The following is a 23,104-nucleotide window of genomic DNA, read 5'->3' as shown; positions in this document are numbered from 1 at the left end:
ATATGTGTAATGTGCTCATCGAAGACATTAGGATTAGCGTTAGTAATCTGCTCTCGCCAACGTTATCATCCTCACCCCATGTATGTGGCATCTTTATCGAGCAATACAGACCATCCATCGCACAAACAAACGGTGCACAGCGCGCCGGCATATCCAATAATTCCTCCCAGGACATTTCATAAAAAGATGAGGTCATTATAGACATTTCATTCCCAGAACTGAAGATACCCCTTCATCCTCAGTGGTAATTTTGTAGTTTATCGCCCAAAGATGGGCGGATTCCTTGTTGAACTCGGCTGCTATCTGTGGATTCCACCTATTTTTTAGTTAACGAAAAAGCGAGTTTTATTATTTCTTATAAATGAGTTCGCTTTTTCTTTTGTAAATAACTCCGCCCACCCTCTCTCGTCGAGAGGAAAACCCTCACTCGACGACGAAATTCCCACCGAATTTCTTCCTTCGAACTAAAAGGGTTCACTCGGAAATCGATCTCACAACCTATTTCCCCACTCTGTTTCCAGCTGCGAATTCGCGTTTTTTCCCATTATATTTGGGCTCGTCTGTGTTCGTTTTCGAGTGATCGCGTTTTCTTGACGTGAATTCGTGGGAAAAGTAAGGGATTCAGCGGGATGATGCAGGCGGATCTGAGGAGGAAGGTGATTTCTATCTTTTTCTAGATCTCTGTTCCTTTTTTGTTTTTTCGTCTGGAGAGGTTGATGGATCTTGATCCTTTCTTTGTTTAGTTTTGTCGTTCCTCAAGAATTTCGTTGCTGTGAATTTGAACTTTTTGCACAATAGTTCTTTATTTATTAGACATGGATCGACTTTTTTCTTTAATTTGAAGAAAATATGTAGCCAAAACGATCCAGTTTCGTTTTTAATGAATCTGATGCTTGCTTTCTTGCTTATCGTTGGTAGAATTCGGTAAATGTGTGTTGATTTTGTGGTTATTGATTCTGTTTATGACTCCATTATCTTTTTCTTGTTTTTTTCCAGGCCTGTTCGGATTGCTTTTAATGCTTTTACGGTTTTTTTTCTTTCTGGATCTTATGTCTTCTTTTGATCTTCCGATACTTGTTATCATCGTTTACGTTGTTCATCTTTTTGTTTTTCTTCAATTAGATTATATTTTTGTGCGTGTGTTTATCTGCTTTGTGAAATGTTCTCAGCTTCTCTCTGACAGAGTTTGTTGAGTTTTTGTTTCTTCATGATGATATAATGATTTGTAGCCCTCATAAACGTTTTTTTTAAGTTTTTCTGATGTAATCTATCTCATGCGTTATTCTTTTAGCTTCGTTGTTGCTTCAGTCCCTGATGATCTTTTGTTTCTGTTTTATGTATTTGATGTCTCTTTAGTTTAAGTTTTATTTCTTTCTGATATTTTACGATTTCTTTTATCAAAATTACAGTTCCTCATTGCATCTTATCGGTAATCTTTCTTTTTTTTTCGTTCGAACAAAATGTTTTGTTTCCTAGAAATTATTTTTTCTTCTTAATGTGATGTAACTTTTTACTTTTTCTTGCTCCTTAGTTTTGTAAAGACCCTCTTCTTCTTTATTTGTTTCATCCCGATTAACTCCTGGTTCTCTCCTTGTAGTAAACATGATGTTACTGTTATAGTTTTCCTGTGCTTTGTCCTCTAACTAACTTTGCAGTTTCACTTATTTGATATGGATACATGTTTTTCATACCAATTGGAAATATACATTCTATGGAATTCCTCGTAGCAATCTTCTATTAAAAAGGTGTTTCTTATTTCAGGATCGAAGAGTTTGATTCTGAAATATTATTGGGACATTATCCCCAAATCAGGCAGTCTAATTTTTCATTTGGATTTTGCATCTTTTGTTTCTCTATATTAAATTGTAAATTGGTTTTCGTGGTACTGGAAACCTGTCCCACACCTTCAGAATTTCCCTTTTTCCTTTCTCTGGAGTAGTCATGCAGTTACTATCTGCTTGGATATCACTGACATTTTGGGAGATAACCAAAAGATATGGGAAAATTCACAGAAGGATAGTCAGCCTTGACGCGTGGCTCCAAAATTGCACCAAAGCATACACATGATCATTTTAGATTTTTCATCTTTTGTTTGTCTATACTAAAGTGTAAATTGGTTTTCATCGCACTGGAAACCTGTCCCAGACCTTCAGAATTTTCCTTTTTCCTTTCTCTGGAGTAGTCATGCAGTGACTATCTTCTTGGATATCAAAACCAAGCTAACAATAGAGTACTGCCACATTACAAAGGTGGCATTTTGGGAAATAACCAAAAGATATGGGAAAATTCAAAGAAGGGTAGTCAGCCTTGATTTGTGGCTCCATTCTGTTGGAGACATGGCTCCAAAATTGCACCAAAGCATACACATGATCATTTTTTCTTCTTTTTCAGTTACTAAGTTGATGCCAGGAACTGACAAATGCCTGTTGCTGATGCAGGCATCAGAAGTGGATTTCTTCACTGAATATGGAGAAGGCAACCGGTACAAGATTGAAGAGGTTATTGGCAAAGGGAGCTATGGTGTTGTGTGCTCTGCTTATGATACACATACAGGAGAAAAAGTTGCAATTAAGAAGATCAATGATATTTTTGAACATGTTTCTGATGCTACCAGAATTTTGCGTGAGATTAAGCTTCTGAGACTTTTGCGTCACCCTGACATTGTGGAAATCAAGCACATTCTTTTGCCTCCTTCTAGAAGGGAATTCAAAGATATCTATGTGGTGTTTGAACTTATGGAATCAGATTTGCACCAGGTTATCAAAGCTAATGATGACTTAACTCCAGAACATTATCGTTTTTTCCTCTATCAGCTTCTTCGAGGTTTAAAGTACATACATTCAGGTAGATGGAATCTACAGACTAGAACATAAATATCTTGCTGTATAGCTTCTTTCTTCAGTCTATGCTTTCAGTAATTGTGTGCCTGCAGTGTAATTTCTTATCAGGAGATTAGCTAACTGCTTTAGGGGAAAGTGTTATTTCTGAAATTCGGCTGTTGTACTTCAAAAAATTCTCATTTTGTTTACCCAAATAGTGGAAGTGGATGTAACAATGAAATCTAATCTTAATGATTCTTTATGAGTTCTGACTTTCTGCATGGTAGTCTAAGTTTGTACTCTAAATAGCTTGTCTAGTCGGTAAAAAAGGCATGTTAATAAGAAACTTGAATAATCTTTTCTTGATAACTTACAAATTTTCAGTAAAGTTTGTTTCAATCTACTCCCCAGGATGGGTGTGCAAAAGACTGGTAGAACAGTTTCTACTGACCGCTTGATCGATAGATTGCTTTTTCTTTTCCACAATGTGAAGTGTCCTACTAAAATGCTATAATTAAAAGCTTCAGAATTTCTTTCTACATTTTGCAACTTGAGGGATTGAATGTTATGCTCATAGTGTGAACCTAACAATGGTAAAAGGTGATACTTATTTGATTATCTTCTCTATGAAAAGAATCTATGTCCATCTGTAGAAAGGTGTTGATACCTGTGTGTATCAAACCTTTATTGAGGATGCGCACTGCTCTACTAAGCATGCAGCAGTTCAGTTATGGGCATGGGTATGCAAAAAGGGATGGAAGGGGCCTCACACTTCTTGTTTTCTACCTGGAACACAACTCAAGTATGATTGAACAATAGACAAATTGCAATCAAATAATCTCTCATATCTATCTTATTGTTTATGTGGATGACTTGAAAGAAAATTTTGAAAATCAAGGATTACATGAATTAATTGTTTAACAATAGATTGGGAACACTTACTAATAATAAGGTCTATGATATCGGTGGAGTCTGTGAGAACCTTTGGAGCAGGGGCGGAGCAAGGAATTTAAGCTAGGGTGGGTACAAATGCACAGTAAAAAAGAAAATTTTAAATGCCTAGGAACTATAGAGCATTTTTTTTGCACTTATTAAAAGTAACTACATGTTTTTTTTTTGCAATTCAACATTTAAACTATACTAGCAAGTGCAAAAAAAATCGAGGAACTACAATGCAATATTCATAATTAGGAACCTTGGTTGAAACTAAACAACATGTTTTCAGTAATACAAACAACTACGCCTTCATCCCAAAACAATTGGGGTCAGCGATATGAACCAAAAAAGAAATTCATTTTGGGTCTTCCACATGAATCATTTTCCTCCAATCATTTCTATCCAACGCCATGTCCTCGGTGAGGTTCAAAGCATTCATATCCTTTCCTATCATCTCCATCCAAGTCTTCCTAGGCCTACCCCGACCTCTTTTAACTAATATATTTTCCCATTTCTCCAACCTTCTAACTGGAGCATCATTAGGCCTTCGCCGAATATGTCCAAACCACCGTAAACGATTCTCTCGCATCTTATTTTCAATGGGTGCAACACCTACCTTCTTACGTATCTCTTCGTTCCGAATCTTATCTTTTATTGTATTTCCACACATCCATCTAAGCATCCGCATCTCAGCTACACTCATTTTTTGAATATGATGTCTCTTGGCAGCCCAACATTCCGTACCATATAGTAAAGCGGGTCTAATAGTCGTCCTATAAAACTTTCCCTTCAACCGCAATGGCATTCTACGATCGCACAGCACTCCAGTAGCACTTTTCCATTTCATCCACCCAACCTTTATCCTATGATTTACATCTCCATCAATTTCTCCATACTTTTGAATGATGGATCCCAAATATTTGAAATAATCATTCACCGGTATATCTTGCTCACCAAGCTTCACTACACTCCCATCCCTACTTCGTTGCTTACTAAACCGACATTCCATATATTCAGTCTTACTCTTACTCAACTTAAAACCTCTAGCTTCCAATGTCTGTCTCCATAATTCTAACTTAGCATTAACCCCAGCTCTAGACTCATCAATCAAAACAATATCATCAGCAAACAACATACACCACGGTACATTTTCTTGAATTGATCTCGTAAGCTCATCCATCACTATCGCAAATAGGAAAGGGCTTAAAGCAGATCCTTGATGTAACCCAACCGTTATCGGAAAATTGGTTGTCACCCCTCCACATGTTTTCAGTAATATAAAGGAAATTATTTAAGAATTGCAGAGTGTCATAATAACATGCATGTATACTAAAAAATTTAGCTTAAAAAATTTAGCTTTGTTTGATATAAAGACCAAAGAAAGTACCTTTCATAAATAATGCAGTGTGACTAAGTTCAAGTTTCGATCTTGAAATGCATTCAACAAGACGTGACAAAGGAACACAAACATCCTAGAAATAAATAGCCAATTAATTAGTTAATCTTTCAAAAAATCTACAAAGAACATCATAAATGTTTTATAAATAATTAGAAAAACTACAAGCCACTCAAAACAGAAAGGAACATCAAACATATTTAATAAATTTTATGTCTTTCACCAAATTATCTTTTTCATAATAAATGAAAACATCAATCCAATGAACAGAAGATACTAAAACTATCCTACAAATAGCCAATTAATTAGTTAATCTTCCAAAAAATTTACAAAGGACATCATAAATGTTTTATAAATAATTAGCAAAAGTATAAGCCACTCAAAACGAAGAGGAACATCAAACATATTTAATAAATTTTATGTCTTTCACCAATTTATCTTTATCATAAGGTCAATAAATGAAAGCACCAATCCAATGAACAGAAGATAATAAAACTAATAGGAAATTGAAATATACTAGCATGTTTAAAAAAAAATCAAATGGAATGAAAGCTAAAAAAAATCAAATGGAATGTTAAAAAAAATATCATTTCCATGGGCATAGTCTGCCTCCTGCTCCCAATGGAATGAAAGCTCCAGCCTTTGGTGTGAACCCCCGAAGAAGAGTTATCATTAGATGGATAAAAATAGTGGGGAGTTGTAGGGCTTAGATGTTTATGAGACTAGCAGATGCCATACAGATATGAAAATTTCTAATGCATAAACCAAACATATGGAGAGACATAGGGATAAAACTTTGTAGTTATTGAAGGCTCAGTGATTTGACTTAAGACAAGGGCTACTCTGCCCAAATACAAGTCCTCAAGACTCTGTGAATCCCTGACTTGTTATTCAAAATAGAAGATTGGATCAATTTGTACCAGTTTACTTGGTCCAAACTGGTCTACTTGGTGATCAAGAGCCAGCAGGCTCAGCCATGTCGTTTGAGTCCACAAGCCACTCAAGTAGTGTACTACTAAAATATTTTGTAAAATATGTATGTAAAAAAAAAAAACAGAAATGTAGATGTTTTATTGGAACACATTGCTTACATCCCATCTTGATGGATCAAACCAAGTTGGTTCTGCATAAACGTCCTGATCCTTGTGAACATTCCTGAGCCAAACTTGCACTTTCTAGCCCTTGGGTTTGGTATAACTGAGAGGGAAATAATGGATGTTATTATAACTTTTGTTAGTGGTGATTACTCTCTCTCTCTTTGCAATCATTTCTAAACTACTACTATTTAATTCGTTGGGAACTATGTCACACGGACTCGGCTAGGGAGGCGCCGCACCCGAGTCGACACTCCCCGACACGGGTGCAGCTTCGGACATGGCTCGGACTCGGTCAACGCCGAGTCCGACTCGGTCAATGAGCGTGCCGGGGGGAACCCTCGGACCCCCATTTTTGCAAGGGCAAAAGTACAATTTGCAAAGTTTGTAAAAACACTAATGCTGGTGCCAAACTTTAGAGGACAATATCCATATATATGCACACACTGGATATATATATATATATATATATATATATATATATATATATTAAAAAATATTTATATATATAGCCGAGTCCCCGTGTCCAAATTTTTTAAAATTGCGCCGCACTCGTGTCGCACCCGCACGCACACCCGCACCCGCACCCATGTGACATAGGTTGGGAACAACATTGAAAAACTTTTTTTGGATCTACTTGATGTACTTTAGTCTTTCCTGCAGAAGTGCCGACTTCCGACAGTAATCTAGCATGATTGGTGTACGGTACACCGGCCCTGTTCCAGATTAAACTAATATTGACAGTTAACAATTGACCAGTCTAAGTCAAGATTACTATTGACAATCCGGTTAACGAGTGCAGATAAGAATTGTCAGTTGGGGAAGCAGGAGTGGGAAGCGATGCGGAAAGAGAGGCACTTTCAAAATTTTGGGAAGCACAAAGCGCGGGACGACTTAGATGCGAACATGAAACGACCTAGAAAGAGAGGGGGAAGCAAAAAAAGAGAAAAAAGTAAGAAAATTAAAAAAAAATACAAAAAAATGAAAAAATACCTAAATGGGAAGTGCGCTTCCCAAATTTTTTTTGTGCTTCCCCACACGTTTCGGATGCACCACGTTTCGCGCTTCTGAAACGTGCTTCCCCATATGGTATGGCACTTCCGGTAACCTTGGTGCAATAAGCTAACTCAGCCGGTTGACATTAGCAATGAAAGAACAACAAGATCCAAAGGAAAGAAAAGGAAATACCATTAATCTTGACATCATCAATTGCCTCCCGGAAACTAAAGGTGAAAAACTAACCCATCAAAAAGCCTCACCGGTCACCTGCAGACCATCTCCATGAGCCCAATTTTAACAGCTCAAGTAACCAAGGTTGTAAGTAGCTTATCTTTACCCATATCGGTTGGGCCCAAAGTTAGATACGTATTGTAGCATATCATAAAAAAATGTAATTTTTTAACAAATTTTTCAAAAATTCTAAAAAATCAGGAAAAAATCTAAAAAAATCATAACACATGAAACAATGATGAATTGCACAAAATACAACCATAAAGATACGGATACGATACACACTCGTATTGCAATAAGAGTGTGTATCTTATCGATTTAGGTTATAGTTACAATATGTATCATACGATACGGTACAATACTTACAACATTTCAAGTAACCGTTACAAAAAAACAAAAGGGTGAATACAAAGTTACAAACCATATTTAGATAACCCATCTATTTGATCTCATGCATAGTCAATCCCTTCTGCCCAGTTGGCCTGTTTTTTATGACCTTCTCCTGCTCAGCTTGAAATTCAACCCCCAAGCTTAGCAACTGAACATTCAAATTCAACAACTTATGTTTACTGACTATTTGGAGGATTGAGATTCGACCTTAGTTTTTTAGTAAACATCAGGGTGCTCTTGTAGTAGCAGTGTATTCCACATGGTGACATGAGTAGAAGATTCATGACCAGCATTCAAATACATGACTAGAATTTCGATGATCTCTTCATCGGTTAAATTACCACCATTTTCTCCAACATATCTTTCCTTTCATGATTTGGACTCCCTGATTTCCGCTCTCTCCTTTCATCAACAATAGATTGAAGAACTAATAGCAACCTTTTCTGGGCCTGGAAACAATCACAATTTTATATTTCTCTACGATCAATCACAATTTTATATATCAATTGGTTGCAGAGAAACACAAAATTTTCCTACTTGCTAGTTGCTACTTGGCAATATGAAATTGAAAGCAAATGCTAAAAACAATGAAAATGAAAAATGTAAACCTTAAGTGCTTTGTGATAAGCAAAACTCGAGAAATTGATTGCCATAGCTCGTACACTATAGTTCAAAGTGGTGTATTCACATTCTAAAGTCACCCTCCAAACCAAGGAAAATGTGCATAATTATCTTGATTGTAAACCTTCTAATTTCAGTGAGGAATTCGATTGGTCCAAATTCTGCCCATTTCTCCAAAGAAGATTTCACAATCTTTTTAATAAATCCCAGATAAGTGAACAATGCTTCAGGTCCATTCACAGGTGAAGCTGTTAGGGGCCGTAAACGCTTATGTTCTTCATAGGAAATACCAACAAGACTTTCCCAATGAGTTCAACAGTAGAAATATGTCATCTATGCTCGAAGTGCTGATCGTCCATTAGAACTTGTTTGCAGGAGGGAATCAGGAGAGAAAGAGAGAGAGTGGGGGCCTAGCTCGGGGTAGGGGCGGAGGGCGAGACAACGAGAGAGAGCGGCCCACACGACACACACACACACACACAGAGAAAGAGACATGGGGTCGGCCGTCGGGGGAGGCCGGGAGGGAATCAAGAGAGAAAGAGGGAGTGGGGGCCCGACAGGGTGTTGTCGTTGTGGCCTGTGGGGTTGCGGGCAGGGGTGGAGCCTCCAACCGTTGGAGGCCATTGTGGTTTGTGGGGTTGCGGGCAGGGGTGGAGCCGCGGGAGGCAGGAAGCCGTTGTGGTGCCACCCCTCGTTGTGGCCTGTGGGGTCACGGAGACGGAGAGAGAGAGAGAGAGAGAGAGAGAGAGAGAGAGAGAGAGAGAGAGAGAGAGAGAGAGAGATTTGGGGGGGGGGGGAATCGGGATTTGATTTTGGGTATCTTAGCCTCCTTTCGGTCAGGCACCAGTCCCCATAACATGGCTTCGCCCCTGCTTTGGAGGAGTGCTACTTATTTGTTTAGGGGTGGATGTGAGTTCCCCACCTAATTATACTGCGATATGATGCTTTTATTCACGTAGCTGCTAGTTGTAAAATGGGGAATCACTTCATCCATGAAATATTTGTAGCTAAGTTATTCTTTGTTCCACATTGTGATGCCTTAAGACCTGAAGTAGCTGTTAGGCCATGATTATGATGACTACGATTGATATCATAATATTTATTCTGGCAAAACTTTTCCTGAGATCATACACAAACCAAGATCAAGCAAATGGTTGACATCCTTGCTCCAATTTGAAGGGTCATACCTTGGGATAATGGCAAATTTGTCTTTTTCGTATCAGCATTTCACATGTCCTGTTAGTAGCATCTTCACCTAGATATTCAAGTGTATCCTTTTGGTTATGTTTATGAGTAAATAGCACCTGGGTCTGGTTGTGTTCTCCATGTTCTCTCTTGTCATTCACCCTCCTCTTCATTCACTATTTCTTCATCTTGTTTCCTTTATTTTCTCATATGTTGTGCTTAACCAATACTTGGGAGTAATGCAACCTGTATAAACATTATTTCTGGGTTTGGGATGTCTTTGACTTGGTCATGACTGAAAAACATAAAGCAAACTGGAACTTTGAGACAGAACAAAATCTTCTGTTGCCACCCTGTATTTGTTTCCAACCCAAGAACTATGGATTGTTCAATGCTGATACTTAAAATGCTGTTTTGCTTGTTGGGTCCATCTATGCCCGAGAAACACAAGGACAATGTGCAAATCTTAATTATAGTATCAACATATTACACTGATCCTTAGCTATAGTGTCCTTGACTTGCCATCAACATATTCATTTATTTGGTGCGAGCCTTAATTATATTTTTCTTGAATTACAAAAAAGATTATTGAAGTTTCAATACTTGATGGTTCTCTTGGCTTGTTTGATGATTGAAGTTTCAATATCTGATTCTCCTGGTATCTTGGACTGTTAATTTCTGGCACAATGTGTTACATGTTAAGCTGTTAATGTTCATTTCAATTCATTATTCCAAAGGCAAGATGCTATTAGGTAATCTAATATGAATATGTTGGTGGCATATAGTTTCATGACTTGTTGTATACTTGTATATTACAATGGTGCTTGATTTACTTCATTGCCTTCAGTTATCTTTTCCTTCATAGCTCCAACTTTAGTTTCAATCTTTAGCTTTTGATTGTTTTATCTTTAGCAGATGTTGTATGTGGTCACTGTGGTCTATTTGCGAACTGCTTAGACATGTGCTCATGATCATTTTGTTTTACTATCAGGGGTTAAAGTCTTATGCAGCTTATCCAGGGATCTTTATATAAATGTTTGTTTTTTACTGTTTCTATGATATTCTGAAATTCGTTTTCTGAATTCTGCAGCTAATGTTTTCCACCGAGATCTTAAGCCAAAAAACATTTTAGCAAATGCAGACTGCAAGCTCAAAATCTGTGACTTTGGTCTTGCAAGGGTTGCATTTAATGATACTCCTACAGCAATTTTCTGGACGGTATGTATTATGCACCAATTGATTCACAATTTGACCTTCACAATTGTTTCTGCAATTAATCCTTAGTTCTTGCTTTACCTTTTCTTTTTCCATTTTCAGGATTATGTGGCAACAAGATGGTATAGGGCTCCTGAATTATGTGGATCCTTCTTTTCAAAGGTGAGAATTTGTGTTGATATTTTTCAGCATTGCTATGTAATTTCTTATGTATTGTACTATGCCAAGATGGATGGATACACTATTTAAGTAAATAAAATTTTGGATGACTTGTTTTGGTGCTTATTAAGTTTATGACTGCTTAAATTTTTGTACATTAATTCAACCTATATCAATTATCAATTTACGCAAAGGTATTAAATTATCATTGTTAACCAGAAAAACTATACAGATCATACTCGTGGTGTTAGACTTCCACTTAAGTATTCTAAACATAAATCATGCCAGTGAGGTTAGTTCACCTGTAAATAATATTAAATTAGGTAATCCAGTATCCCTCTTTTCTCATGTATCTTCTCTCCACCACCACCACAACCCCCCTCCAAAAAAAAATGAATAGGAAATAAAAGGGTAATTTGCGCATAGGTGCCTAAAGTATGGCAAGATTATGTTTAGCTGCCTCAATTTTCAATTATGTAAGATAAATGCCTGCCATGACCATCTGTGTTACTTTTTACATCACATAACCCTATAACTCTTTTAAATGACACTTTCAGCCTTGGTTTTTTTCTTAATTGTTCAATGTCACTGTTAAAATATATGTAATCAATATAATATATATATATATATATATATATATATATATATATATATATATATATATATATATATATATATATATGTTTATCACACACTACCCGATAAGGGGTAGTTCTGTAAACTCGCCCAATAGGGGCATTGTAGTCTTTTTTACTTTTCTTCTTTTCCTTTTTCTTTTTCCTTTTTTTCTTATTTATTTTTTGTTTCTTTTTTGTTCTTTTTGTGCATTAAATGCACAGCCATTGGGGGCCCAACAAAGAATCGTTGGGCCCCCAACGGTCACAATTGTGACCGTTGGGAGCCCAACTACTCCTTGTTGGGACTCCCAATGGTCCCTCTCTCTCTATTTTCTCTAACTCTCCCTCACTTCTCTCTTGCCTATAAATAAGTGGGGTCTCCCCCTTTGGAATGTGTGGCTTCTTCAAGCCTCTTTGTGCCTTTATAAGATTTTATCCTTTCTAGCCATTATTGGCTTTTGTGTATGTCCTCTTTTGGACTTGTTCTTTGATTTCTATGTGTGAATGTCCATTGTAGGACATACTTTCCTTTTTCGCATATTTCATTACATGGTATCAGAGCCTTGGTTGTGCTCTTGATTCATATAGCTAGTTTTCTAGTTATTCCTCTCTCTTGGTTTGTCCTCCATTCTTGATTATATGATGGAAGGAGAACAAAAGTTTGATCTCTCCTTCAAGCTTAATGGTACTAACTACATGATGTGGGCCGCCGTCATCGAGAACAACCTCAAAGGTAAAAAGCTTTGGGGATATGTTATGGGCACCATTAGGGAACCTCAACTTCAACTTACGAAAATGGATGGTAATCAAGAAAAAAATCTAGAAGGAAATGCTCGCATGAAGGCTATTGAAGATCACCAATCGAAGGTAGAAGATTGGGAAAGTAAGCATGCAAAAATTCTTGCATGGTTCATGAACAACGTGGAGCTAAAGATTTGCGCCAACATTGCTAAATTCCGCCTAGCAAATGAAGCATGGTTCTTTATGAAAGGTATGTATACCCAAAAAGACCTTGCTCGTCAATTCTTTATCCAAGAAAAAATCCGTACCATTAAGCAAGGTGAAATGAGTGTAAGAGATTACTATAGCACTCTTGGACCCTTATGGGATGAGCTATCCCTTCTTGAACCCAAATGGGTATCTAGTGAAGATGTGGAAATGAGAAGAGAACAAATGAAAAAAGAACACTTTTTTCAATTTTTACATGGGCTTAGGCCCGAATATGAACAAGTTAGATCCTCCCTTCTTCATAGATCTAAACATCTTCCATTGGAAGATGCCATAGCCGAAATATGCCAAGAAGAAACACGTCTTGGCATGATTAAAGGAGGAGATGAAGTTCTTTCCGTGTCTAAACCCGGCAATCATATGAAAGCTTATAAGCCTCCATACTTTGGGAGGCAAAATAACTATAATGGCAATTATAGGAAAGCCATTTGCCATCATTGTCAAGAACCGGGTCATATAAGACCTAATTGTCCGAAGATAAATGAACCTCTAAAAGGTAAAGTTGCTATTATTGAAGAAATTTCACAAAAGGAGGAGCCAATGAAAGGGAAAGAGTCCTTTTCTCTTGCTCAACTATCCGAAGTACTTCAAATTCTACTCAAATCGCCGTCAACTTCGGGAGCCGCCATTGCCTCTTACTCTCCTCCAGGTATGCCTTCTTGGATTCTTGATTCTGGAGCATCCTTTCATATGACCCCTATTGAAAATGGACTATCCAATGTATGTAGCAACTCCAAAAATTCGTTTGTTTCCACCGCCGATGGTACCTCTTTACAAGTTAAAAGTTTTGGAACTTTAAACTTTTCAAAAGATTTTTTTGTGCCAAACGTAAGGGTAGTACCTCAACTTAATTTAAATCTTTTATCTGTTTCTCAAATATGTGATCATGGATGTGAAATCTCCTTCTCAACCAAGGATTGCTCTATACAGGATCTCCAGTCCGAGAAGCGGATTGGGCAAGGCCATAGGAGGGGAGATCTCTACTACATGAACAATTTGAAACTTTCCACTAACTCATTTTGTAATCATGTCCAAGATAAAAATATTGAAACTTGGCATCAAAGACTTGGACATCCAAGCTTCTAAAAAATGTACTTCTTTCCTTTTGGAAAGAAATTTTGTAATGAGAAACATTTTGTTTGCAAGAGTTGTATTTTTGGAAAAATGAAATCCACCCTTTTTCCAAATAGGACATTTGTGTCCAAAAGACCATTTGAATTAGTCCATTCGGATGTTTGGGGTCCTTCTCCAGTCATATCAAAAGGAGGATACTCATATTATGTTACTTTCATTGATGACTACACTCGATATGTGTGGATCTATTTTCTCAATCTAAAATCCGAAGTTTTTAATTTCTTTAAAAAAATTCATATGATTGTCAAAAACCAATTTTCAAGTAATATCTTCATTCTTTGATCCGATTCCGGTGGAGAATATCTATCAAATGAATTTCAAGAATACTTAAAAATCAATGGCATTTGTCATCAAAGGTCATGTCCTAGGACTCCTCAACAAAACGGTCTAGCCGAAAGAAAGCATAGACACATCTTGGAAACCACTAGGACTCTTCTCATTTTCAAAGAAATTTCAAAATGCTATTGGGTCGAAGCCGCCTTAACTTTCACTTATTTGATAAATAGAATGATATCCTCATCTCTACAAAATATATCTCCATATGAAAAACTCTTTGAAAGAACACCCGATTTTAATAGATTAAGAATTTTTGGGTGTAAGTGTTTTGTCCTTACACATAAAAGAGATAAGTTATCTCCCAAAGCTATCGAATGTGTGTTCTTAGGATACGGAGAAAATAAAAAAGGTTTTAGGTGCTTCGACCCCAAAAGCAACAAACTATATGTATCCAAAGATGTTACCTTTTTAGAAAATGAGAACGGCTTTGAGAAAAATAAAGATATTGATGAAAGCGAATATGCTTTCTTATTTGATCTTCTCTCTCAAGAAGATGTAACTCCTCACGAAGAGGAAGTTCCTAATGATTTAGAGGATACTCCTCTTAGTAATGTTGAAAATGGAAGTAATAATTTTGAGAATAGGTCTATTCAAACCTATGTTAGGCGTGGTCAAGAAACTCCCATAAGTGCTTTAGAAAAATATTCTCAAAATTCCAACATAGAAGAAACCTCTTTAAGGAGATCTAGCCGAATCTCCAATCCTCCTCATAGGTTTGTTTCCTATGAGTCCCTAACACCTAAATATAAGGCATGCCTAATTGCATTACACTCTTATCATGAACCATCACACTATAATGAAGCAAAAAACATTCCTCGATGGGTTGAAACCATGAAAAGGCATGCCTAATTGCATTACACTCTTATCATGAACCATCACACTATAATGAAGCAAAAAACATTCCTCGATGGGTTGAAACCATGAAACTAGAACTTAGTGCCCTTGAAAAGGCTAAAACTTGGGAAATAACTTTGTTACCCACTGGAAAGAAGTCTATTGGATGTAGATGGTCTTCAAAATTAAAACTAAAAGTGATGGGTCATTAGAACGTTATAAAGCTAGGTTGGTAGCCAAAGGATATGCTCAAGAGTACGGAATAGACTATGAAGAAACCTTCGCTCCCGTAGCTAGAATGACTAGTGTTAGGACTCTTATTGTGGTTGCATCCGTTAAAAAATGACCTATCTATCAATTGGATGTTAAGAACGCATTTCTTAATGGCGAACTAAGTGAAGAGGTATATATGGATCCTCCACCAGGAGTATCTATTGGTGAAAATAAAAATTTTAAACTTAAAAAGGCACTATATGGGTTAAAACAAACTCCAAAGGCTTGGCATGACAGATTTAACAATGTAATGACTAGTTTAAAATTTCGTTCATGTTATACTGACACTGCGTTGTTTGTGAAAAGTGCAGGGTCCTCTGTAGTTATTCTACTACTATATGTTGATGATATGATCATCACTGGAAGTGATGAGCAAGGAATCCATGATATTAAGAAAATTTTAAAAGAAAATTTTGACATGTCTGACCTTGGTTTCTTAAAATATTTTCTAGGTATTGAAGTTGCCTATTCACTCCGAGGGTATATTCTCTCTCAGATGAAACTTGTCGCTGACATTTGTTCCAAGTCTGGAATTTCGGATGATAAGAAGACAGAAACCCCTGAGGTTATCAATGCAAAGCTAAGGCTGGAAGATGAGACACTTCTCGAGAATCCTACTCCGTACCGTCAACTCGTTGGGTCTCTGACATACTTATCCATCACTCGGCCAGATATAGCTCATGCAGTTCACTCCGTCAGTCAGTTTCAACATGCACCCACAACTGTGCACATGAGTGCAGTCTTAGGGATTGTCAGATATATTAAAGACACCATAACTAAGGGAGTTTTTCTTTCCTCTTCATCATCTCTTGATTTAATTGCTTATACAGATGCTGATTGGGGAGGAAATCCCAATGATAGAGTCTCAACCACTGGTTTTTGTGTTTTCCTAGGTGACTCTATGATTTCTTGGAGATGCAAGAAGCAGCACAAAGTGTCATTGTCCTCAACAGAAGCGGAGTATCGTGCAATGGCCACTACAACCATGGAGCTTGTGTGGCTTAGAAGCCTCCTCAATGATATGGGCATCATCATCTCAGTTTCTTCGAAGATGTGTTGCGATAACAAGAGTGCTATCTATATTGCAAGCAATCACACCTTCCATGAGCGTACTAAACACATAGAGATGAATTGCCACTATGTTCGAGATGAATACCTAAAAGGCACCATAACACTGCCCTACGTCACATCCGAGTACCAGTTAGCGGACTTCTTCACCAAAGCCCTTGCTGCTCCTCGTTTCATGTTTCTTCTCAACAAGCTTTCGGTTGTATCCCCGTAAAGCTTGAGGGAGGGTGTTAAAATATATGTAATCAATATATTTATATATATATATATATATATATGTTTATCACACACTACCCGATAAGGGGTAGTTCTGTAAACTCGCCCAATAGGGGCATTGTAGTCTTTTTTACTTTTCTTCTTTTTCCTTTTTTTCTTATTTATTTTTTGTTTATTTTTTGTTCTTTTTGTGCATTAAATGCACAGCCATTGGGGGCCCGAACAAAGAGTCGTTGGGCCCCCAACGGTCACAATTGTGACCGTTGGGAGCCCAACGACTCCTTGTTGGGACTCCTAATGGTCCCTCTCTCTCTATTTTCTCTAACTCTCCCTCACTTCTCTCTTGCCTATAAATAAGTGGGGTCTCCCCCTTTGTAATGTGTGGCTTCTTCAAGCCTCTTTGTGCCTTTATAAGATTTTATGCTTTCTAGCCATTATTGGCTTTTGTGTATGTCCTCTTTTGGACATGTTCTTTGATTTCTATGTGTGAATGTCCATTGTAGGACATACTTTCCTTTTCCGCATATTTCATTACAGTCACTTGTGTAGCTTCTCATTTTTGTTGCTCCAGAAGTAATTTCAAAGCATAAAAATAACATGGGCGATCATTTGAGCAATTTCTTGAAAAGGTGTCTTCATCTTAAATATTTGAAAACTTAGGCTGCTAAATGTAAATTCACCAACATTATGTGCTTATATGTAAATTACGCAAATTAAAAAAAGTGAAATAAAGAAAACCAAAGGAACGCTTATCCGATCTCTTCTTTTCTCCAATTGGTTCATTTGTTTCAATCATTCTTTGTGCCACTAAAATAACCTTGTTGACTCTAAAGTGCCTCTAGAAATTCTGAAGCATAAGACAGATGGTAGTGGTTCCTAGCTTCTCTATAATTTCATTGAATCTGCATTGTTTGTTGGCATATTCTTTCTATTTAATGGTTGCTGTCTCATTTTCATCTGAAATTTGGTTTTTCAGTACACTCCAGCGATAGATATCTGGAGCATTGGTTGCATCTTTTCTGAAGTTTTGACTGGCAAGCCACTCTTTCCTGGAAAAAATGTGGTCCACCAATTAGATCTGATGACAGATTTGTTAGGGACACCTTCCCCAGATGCCATTGCCAGGGTACATTTCCTGTTCTATACAAGTGGCCGTTACAAATTCTAGATCACTAATCTCAGTAATTTTTAGATTTGTTTTTTCAAACTAAAGGCTCATGTAATCCAACTAATGCAGGTACGTAATGAAAAAGCCAGGCGATACTTGGGTGGCATGCGCAAGAAGAAACCAATTCCATTTACACAGAAGTTTCCGAATGTGGATCCACTTGCTCTACGTTTATTGGAAAGAATGCTGGCATTTGAACCAAAGGACCGGCCTACTGCTGAAGAGGTACTGTTTAATGTGTCCATTCGTTTTGGGACCCTGTTTAAAGCCTGCAAGTGCACTTCAGTAATGGAGAGGTTTTATTCTTGCTGTAGTACTAGATTGCAGAGTAGTTTGGCTTGGGCTGACTGGGTAAGATCAGTGTTGAGTTGGTGGCACCAAGTCATGCTACATTTGGTCAACTCATTCATTTCCTGAAGTCTCAACAGCCAGGCTTTCAAACTGTGGATGGAATTAATATCCATCTTTCAAACTGCATTTTGTTAATACCACTTCTCATTCACATTCTAACAAAGAAAAATGTTGTCACAAGGTGTCAGGCTTTGGCGGATCCCTATTTTAAGGGTTTGGCAAAGGTTGAGAGGGAGCCTTCTGCTCAGCCTGTCACGAAAATGGAGTTTGAATTTGAAAGGAGAAGGATAACAAAGGAAGACGTAAGGGAGCTCATCTACAGAGAAATCCTTGAGTATCATCCAAAGATGCTCAGAGAGTTCTTAGAGGGCACTGAAAGTGCAGGTTTTATGTACCCAAGGTATCTAGTTCTTGGCCTCAAAATCACATTTTTTAGCCAATAAGACCTTGGCAAAATCAACGAAGCTTAAAACAAAATCATTCTGTCTAAAACTTTTAAGAATTAATGGAACTTGAACCTCTATTCTCTAGAATCTTAGATCTGTCTTCAGCTAAAAGAAATGCAATGTCAACTGCCTAAAGTTCAAATAAGGCAACACCATTTCTTCTTGACTGAGGTTGCTTTGTTTACCCCAATAGCTTTGCCTATGAAGACTGATAGAGAACAAATCACTAGTCTGACAGGTTCAATTAAGTTTCTGTGGACTTGGCTGTGAACATTGGGATCATAGCATTATCCAAGTCCTTGGCCAGTTCAGCGTCTGCTTGAAACTTTCATTTGGAAGCAATGAATTCCAATGATCTGGACTGTATTGGATGAGTCAAGTCTCGTGTATCAGAGCGTCCAATTGCAGACACAGTTCCATCTGTACCCTATATCTCAGACTCTGCAAAGTCCAATATTAAAAATGTGAGGTTGATCCTACCCCCAAACCATGGTACCATAATCACAATTGTCTGATGCTAAAATTTGAAGTTGCAGAATCTTAAATAAAGGTCAGATGTTAAGAGACATAGATCTTGACTTAAACCATAAATCATACTATGTTTAATATTTTAAATTCTTATACATTGGGACAACTATTAGTTTTCTTATAGAACTGTTAAAGCCTGATATATGGCCTTATTAAGTGGAATTCTTTCTTGCTTTCCAAAGCTAAACTTAAATATGAAGCGTATATATCATGGAAAATCTTGACTGATCTGCAGTGTAACAGCCTAGAGTTTGCGTTGAGAGGGTTTCATTATGTATACTTACATGTGAATGCTTTGCATATTCTTTTCCTACAGTGCTGTTGATCAATTTAAGAAACAGTTTGCCTATCTTGAAGAGCATTATGGGAATGGTACAACCGGTGCTCCGCCTGAAAGGCAACATGCATCATTACCAAGGTAACATCTCATAGTATATGCTTCACTATTCACTTAATCATATGATGCATCATCAGGTTGCCAAAGGAGCAAAGAAATATTGTGAACTTCTGTATTGCAGGCCATGCGTCTTATATTCAAGCAAAGCAGCACAGAGTCCTTCCGATGCTGGAAAAGTGCAACCTGAAAGGAGCTGTGGGCCCACACCAACTAAAGAACCACTTCAAGCCCCTCATAGAATCCTCCAAGGTAAGGCCATGTCCTTGCGTGTTTACAACAGGTTTCAGCTGCTGCTTAAAACTTTACACTTGACATTATCAACACTCAAAAATTTTCCTGAGTCCTATAATCTTTTGTCACCACATATTGCTCGTCCTTCTGGAGTCCTATATATATAATACATCTGTCCTAAATGAAACATGCTAAATGGGTTTCTCAGCTTTTCCACGGTTCTGACAATCTGACCCCATAAATGTGTTAGGCATGGTCGATTGACTAGAAATCCACACCTGGATCATGTATTTTCGATGAAAAAAATGATATTTGGAGCTTCAAAAATTTACAAAAATTTTGGACCGTTGATTTTTTGAACCTTATAAAAATCCACCCATGTGTCAGAATCGAACACTTCACAAGCTGATCCCTATAAAATAAAGTACATAGATTACATCTGTACTGTCAGAATTGAAAAAATAAAAACAAAAAGGCTGAAAAACCCCATTTAACATGTTTCATTTAGCACAGATGTATTACCCACACACACACACACACACACACACACACACACACACATATATATATATATATATATATATATATATATATATATATATATATATATATATATATATATAGGAAAGCTGGAATAATATTACCAGCAAAACATTTGTTGGTATGAACTAGGCATTTTGGACGCTTTGTTTTTTTCAAATCTAACCCTGCAGATGCATTCGGCGTGGTCCCCATTTGCTAGGAATAGACTGTTGGATCATCGTAATCGGATAAAAAAACATGATTTTTTATGCTTGAATATTTATGAAAATTTTGAGCCATTGATTTTAAAGCCTTCTTATACATCGCAATTGGATGATCCAAGAGTCTTTTTCTATAAAACCAAGCATCTAGATCACATCCATACGGTGAAATTTTAGAAAAAATAAAAAACCTATGAAAATCTCGGTTCATACCAGCAAACCTATTTTGCTGGTAAACATATTCCAGTTATCCTCTCTCTCTCTCTCTCTCTCTATATATATATATATATATATATATTGCTAGATGGATAATCCATAAAAAGTTTATATAGATTTTCTTTAATTCCAATTTTCATCTTTGCATATGAAGCTAGGATACAGGAAAAATTAATAATTTGATGAACCGATACATGCATGATGCGAAACATATAATTTTATAGTGAGAGGGGAAAAAATCTATTATTCCTAATTCTGTCAAAGATAAGCCACACGAAGTTTGCAAACATACGTTACCATGTAAAGGCATTTTCTTTTCAAGCCAGAGCTCAGGAGATTGCTTATTTTCTTTATCCAACCCTTTTCCCAATTGTGATTCAAACACACTTTACCCAGGATAATAAATAAAGATGGTGTGTAGTTTCTGAATCATAGTTACTGAAAGCTTCTTTCTACATGGGGAAGCTTGCTTTGGAAGCAGGAAACTCATCACTTCCTCGAAAGGAGGGGAAGCTTGCTTCCAAAATATGGGAAACTTGATTCTTTTTAGTGGGAAGCTTGCTTCCTCTTTGTTTACAAAATCGAATCTCGTTCGTTTTCTTAACGTTTCTCTCACTTGTCACTTTTCCCTAACTTTCTAACTCTTCATATTAAAAATTAATAATTTTTTTATAACAAGCTTACATTATGGTTTTATATTTGTGTTAATGTCATTTTTTATTTGCTTCCGCCCATGCTTTATACTGATTTTTATGTTTACATAATCACTTCACAACTGTATCCTGCTTCCCGCTTGACATTGCTCAACTGTTGAATTTTAATACACATCCAGCCTTGGGACCCTCAACTGAGTTTCATTTGTGATAGGTGGCGCAGCAAAACCTGGAAAAGTTGTTGGTTCAATGGCACGTTACAACTGTTCAACAACAGCTGCAGACATTTATGAACAGAGGAGAGTAGCTAGGAATCCAGCCGTTCCTCCTCAATATGGTATGTCTGGGTGTTCCTACCCTCGGAGAAACACAAGCAGCAAGACTGAAAGAGAGGATGACGAAGGAAATGGTGGCCTCAACATCATCCAACCAAAGCCTCAATATCTTGCCAGAAAGGTGGCTGCTGCAGCCCAGAGTGGTGGCAATTGGTACTGATTCTGTGACTCTGAATTCAGTGGGCTTCTGGTGAGTGTTGCCACCTTAGCAGCAAAATCCTGTGGCTCTGCGCCATCTCTACCAGGCTCTCATGAATCAGCGATGCCAGGAGATGCTAGCCTGATCTGGATTGCGAAACTGCTGGTGACCTCATGACTGTTGGAGAAGTTTGCAGAGATTCAAGGGATGCTTTGAAGTATGATGACCATGAACCATCGATTGGCTAATGCTGCTTCTCTGCAACGGGGTAGGTGGTCAAAATGGGCCAGGAGGACATCAGGTCTCGTGATTATTTTAGACTGAAATTTAATATTCGTTTTATTTAGCATTTTTATTTATTGATTTCGTTCTTGATCACTTCTGCTTTGTGAATCCTCTGTAACTGTGGTAACGTTAGGGAATCGGGTTTTCTTATCATATTGTATCAGTCATGGTGTTTCAGTCGGTTTTAGAATGTGATAACAACAAAGCTAATTTTATATACTTTTCCAACTTGTTTAATAGCCAGATTTGCTCTTCAAGAAACTCTGCTTACGTGTTGAAAATTAGACTAGGTTGGGGGCTCGTTTATGAAGAAGGTTAGTGTATAGTTCCAGACATTGCCAACCACCTTTAGCATGAATGTGCTTGGCAACTGGACTTTCAACCAACCCAAGGTGCATCACTGGACTCAGGTCGTGGAACCAACTTGGGTACTGGAAACTAACAGTCAGTCCCAGTGTTGCCTTTGAGAACGAGGTAGGAGTTTGCAGGCAATGTTCAGGTCATGCATCCCCAAATTGCAGCCAAAAAGAGATTGACTAAATAGGTGCCTTATGACTTCAAAGTGGATCTCAATGTTTGGTGGACTAAATAGGTGCTTTATGACTTCAAAGTGGAACTCAATGTTTGGGTATTGGAGAAAACAAACTGAGACATTTAGGGGACGTTTGAAAGCGAGAAAACGGTAGGAAAAATGCAAGAAAGAAAAAATGGTTACTTTTTCAACCATTCCAAACAAAGAATTTTTTTCTAAAAGGTTTGATTTTTAATAAAAAAATTCCTCCACTTGGTGGGAGGGGTGGAGTTTTTCTTATAAAAAAATCTTCTTGCATTAGGACAACCACCCACAGCACACCCCCATTTCATGGGGTTGCGACAAGAACTTCCTCAGTTTTCATCTTCTTCCTGCCCACCACCATTTTCAGCTCTCTCTCTCTCTCTCCCTAAGAGCTGCCCACCACCATTTTAAGAAGTCTCAGCATGGTCGGCCACCTCTCTCTATTTGGTCTCGTCTCGTATTTTGCACATTTTCTCACTCTGTTTTCCTCATGCTAAACAAAAAAAGACTTTTCATTTAAAATAG

At 37.4% G+C, this 23,104-nt stretch overlaps 1 protein-coding gene and 1 pseudogene across 2 annotated transcripts; one reads left to right on the top strand and one right to left on the bottom strand.

Moving 5' to 3' along the window:
* The first annotated feature begins 369 nt into the window (after positions 1-369).
* Positions 370-22,263, top strand: LOC149837138 (mitogen-activated protein kinase 15-like). Of its 2 annotated transcripts, none has more exons than XM_090005846.1 (10): positions 370-656; positions 2,439-2,844; positions 10,762-10,889; positions 10,989-11,048; positions 17,508-17,657; positions 17,769-17,924; positions 18,239-18,450; positions 19,341-19,442; positions 19,543-19,670; positions 21,488-22,263. In XM_090005846.1, the coding sequence occupies exons 1-10, from the start codon at positions 630-632 to the stop codon at positions 21,757-21,759; spliced, it is 1,641 nt and encodes a 546-aa protein (XP_089861972.1). In that variant the 5' UTR covers positions 370-629; the 3' UTR covers positions 21,760-22,263. The 2 variants fall into 2 exon arrangements, with proteins under 2 accessions (XP_089861972.1, XP_089861971.1); XM_090005845.1 differs by having other exon boundaries at positions 21,479-22,263.
* Positions 6,879-8,809, bottom strand: LOC149837139 (ent-kaurenoic acid oxidase 2-like; annotated as a pseudogene).
* Positions 22,264-23,104: the final 841 nt, after the last annotated feature.

This window comes from Nuphar pumila, chromosome 5, assembly GCF_984573655.1.
Source record: "Nuphar pumila chromosome 5, dmNupPumi1.hap1.1, whole genome shotgun sequence".
Lineage (NCBI taxonomy): Eukaryota > Viridiplantae > Streptophyta > Magnoliopsida > Nymphaeales > Nymphaeaceae > Nuphar > Nuphar pumila.
The sequence above is the reverse complement of the archived record's forward strand: the minus strand, read 5'-3'. Positions and strand labels throughout refer to the sequence as shown.